Source organism: Lactuca sativa, chromosome 2 (genome assembly GCF_002870075.4).
Source record: "Lactuca sativa cultivar Salinas chromosome 2, Lsat_Salinas_v11, whole genome shotgun sequence".
Classification (NCBI taxonomy): Eukaryota; Viridiplantae; Streptophyta; class Magnoliopsida; order Asterales; family Asteraceae; genus Lactuca; species Lactuca sativa.
The window spans coordinates 161,962,835-161,964,643 of record NC_056624.2 but is presented as its reverse complement, the minus strand read 5'-3'; the positions used below and the strand labels follow the sequence as shown (position 1 = coordinate 161,964,643).

The 1,809-nt window shown below is 31.4% G+C and overlaps 1 protein-coding gene across 1 annotated transcript; it reads left to right on the top strand.

Moving 5' to 3' along the window:
- The first annotated feature begins 204 nt into the window (after positions 1-204).
- Positions 205-1,593, top strand: LOC111915955 (vacuole membrane protein KMS1). Its single transcript, XM_052768967.1, has 5 exons — positions 205-229; positions 341-643; positions 836-932; positions 1,031-1,047; positions 1,544-1,593. Exons 1-5 carry the CDS (start codon positions 205-207, stop codon positions 1,591-1,593), a joined length of 492 nt encoding a protein of 163 aa, XP_052624927.1.
- The last annotated feature ends 216 nt before the right edge of the window (positions 1,594-1,809 follow it).

Genomic DNA, 1,809 nt, shown 5'->3' with positions numbered 1-1,809 from the left:
CATGTGGTCTTGTAGCATGTTGAAGAGCTTCTTGAATATGCAAGGTTTGGACTGTGGTGGGTAGCTCTTGGTGTTGCATCTTCCATTGGTCTTGGTGAGCTCAATCAACTTTATCCCCATTATCATTTATTATTATTATAATAATAGTTCAATAGCTAATTTAATAAAAAAAAATAATACTTCTTCAGTGGCTAAATCAATAAAATGGTGAAAGTACAAGTGTTGTTCAGTATTTTTCCCTTTAGATAATTATATTCTTGCATTTTCATTTATTATGTTCTTTTTTAGAAACCAAAGTTTTTGAAGTTTTGTTAAGTTGTATTTGTAATTAATTGATCAGGGTCTGGGCTGCACACTTTTGTTCTATATCTGGGTCCCCACATTGCTTTCTTCACAATAAAAGCAATGCAGTGTGGTCGGGTGGATCTTAAAAGTGTTGTTTATGATACAATAAAGTTAAACAGAAGCCCTACATGGCTTCCAAAGGATTGTTCAGAGTTTGGGCCTCCATTGTTTTTTTTATCCTCTCAAGGTGTTCAGGTTCCACTTAGCAGCATTTTGCCTCAAGTACAAGTAGAAGCTATTCTTTGGGGCCTTGGAACTGCATTAGGAGAGCTACCTCCATATTTCATTTCTAGAGCAGGTTTCTTGTACTTATTCTTATTATTTTTTTTCCTTTTCGTATATTTCTATTCCCTTCTCAAATTGCTTTTTTTCCTCATTAAGTGATACACTAATAAAGTGCTATCTAGATAAATGATGTTTGTGAAAACATGACAGAAAATTATTTGAATATCGTTTTAAAAATGACAAAAAAATGTACAATTTTTTGCAGCAAGTATCTCGGGTGATAAAATGGATGTGACAGAACTGGATGCTTCCTCATCAGAGAATAATGGAGTTACTTCAAACTTAAATCACATGAAGCGTTGGTTCCTTTCGCATGCTCAATATTTAAAACACAGCTCCTTTACAAAATTTGATTCATAGTTTTTTTAATAATAGTGTTATTGTGTTGATTTAACAAAAGTGTTGGTGGGTTGATTGGTATTTTTATGCATATTTGATTAAATTAATTGATCAGGGTAAGTATCTCTATATATGTTGGAATCAGGGGAGGAATGGAATTCTTCATTCCATTGGAATGGAAAGAAAACATTTTGTTTTGTCTAATTCAACGGAATGGGGAAAACCCTACTCTTTTTTTTCCTTATAATTCTATATGTATGAGTTATTAGCATGATCTGTTAAATTTTGATAAACATGGGCAGCATGTTAGGCGTACAGCTGTTTTGGCTTTGAGTATAGCTGGCCACAACAAGCCAAATCTCATCAAGGGCCTTCTTCCATAACTTTTGCCACTTATTTATGTAGAACTCATAGGCGAGGTTTGGAATATTAGTTTTAGACATAATTATATTATTTTATCTGTTAACACGTGTTCATCATCTAAACCTGGTATGCAGTATTTCAATTGATAAATATATTTATCAAGATTTTGAGTTGGCCATATTTATTTAACATTTGACTTTATATTTTGCAGGTGCGTTTAATACGATATTGTGTGGAGGGCTCCCTTTTTTTGGTGTATGAGTTCATTGAAAATGGAAACTTGAGTCAACATTTACATGGAACAAGTGAATTTAAGTTCAATTGTATATAAATGAGTTCATTTTTTTTATAAGATTTACTCACTTTTGGAATAATTATTTGTATTTGACATATTAGTGAAATGAATTATCTTTGTTATTTATGGTATTTTATTTTGTATTATGAGATTTTTAATTTATTATTTAATTTGAAAATTAG

Excerpts from the sequence above, each read along its gene's own strand:
- LOC111915955 (XM_052768967.1), top strand. The coding sequence starts at position 205 with ATGGTGAAAGTACAAGTGTTGTTCA. Across the intron at positions 230-340 it reads GAAAGTACAAGTGTTGTTCA|GGTCTGGGCTGCACACTTTT; the intron begins GTATTTTTCCCT and ends TTAATTGATCAG. Across the intron at positions 644-835 it reads ATATTTCATTTCTAGAGCAG|CAAGTATCTCGGGTGATAAA; the intron begins GTTTCTTGTACT and ends AATTTTTTGCAG.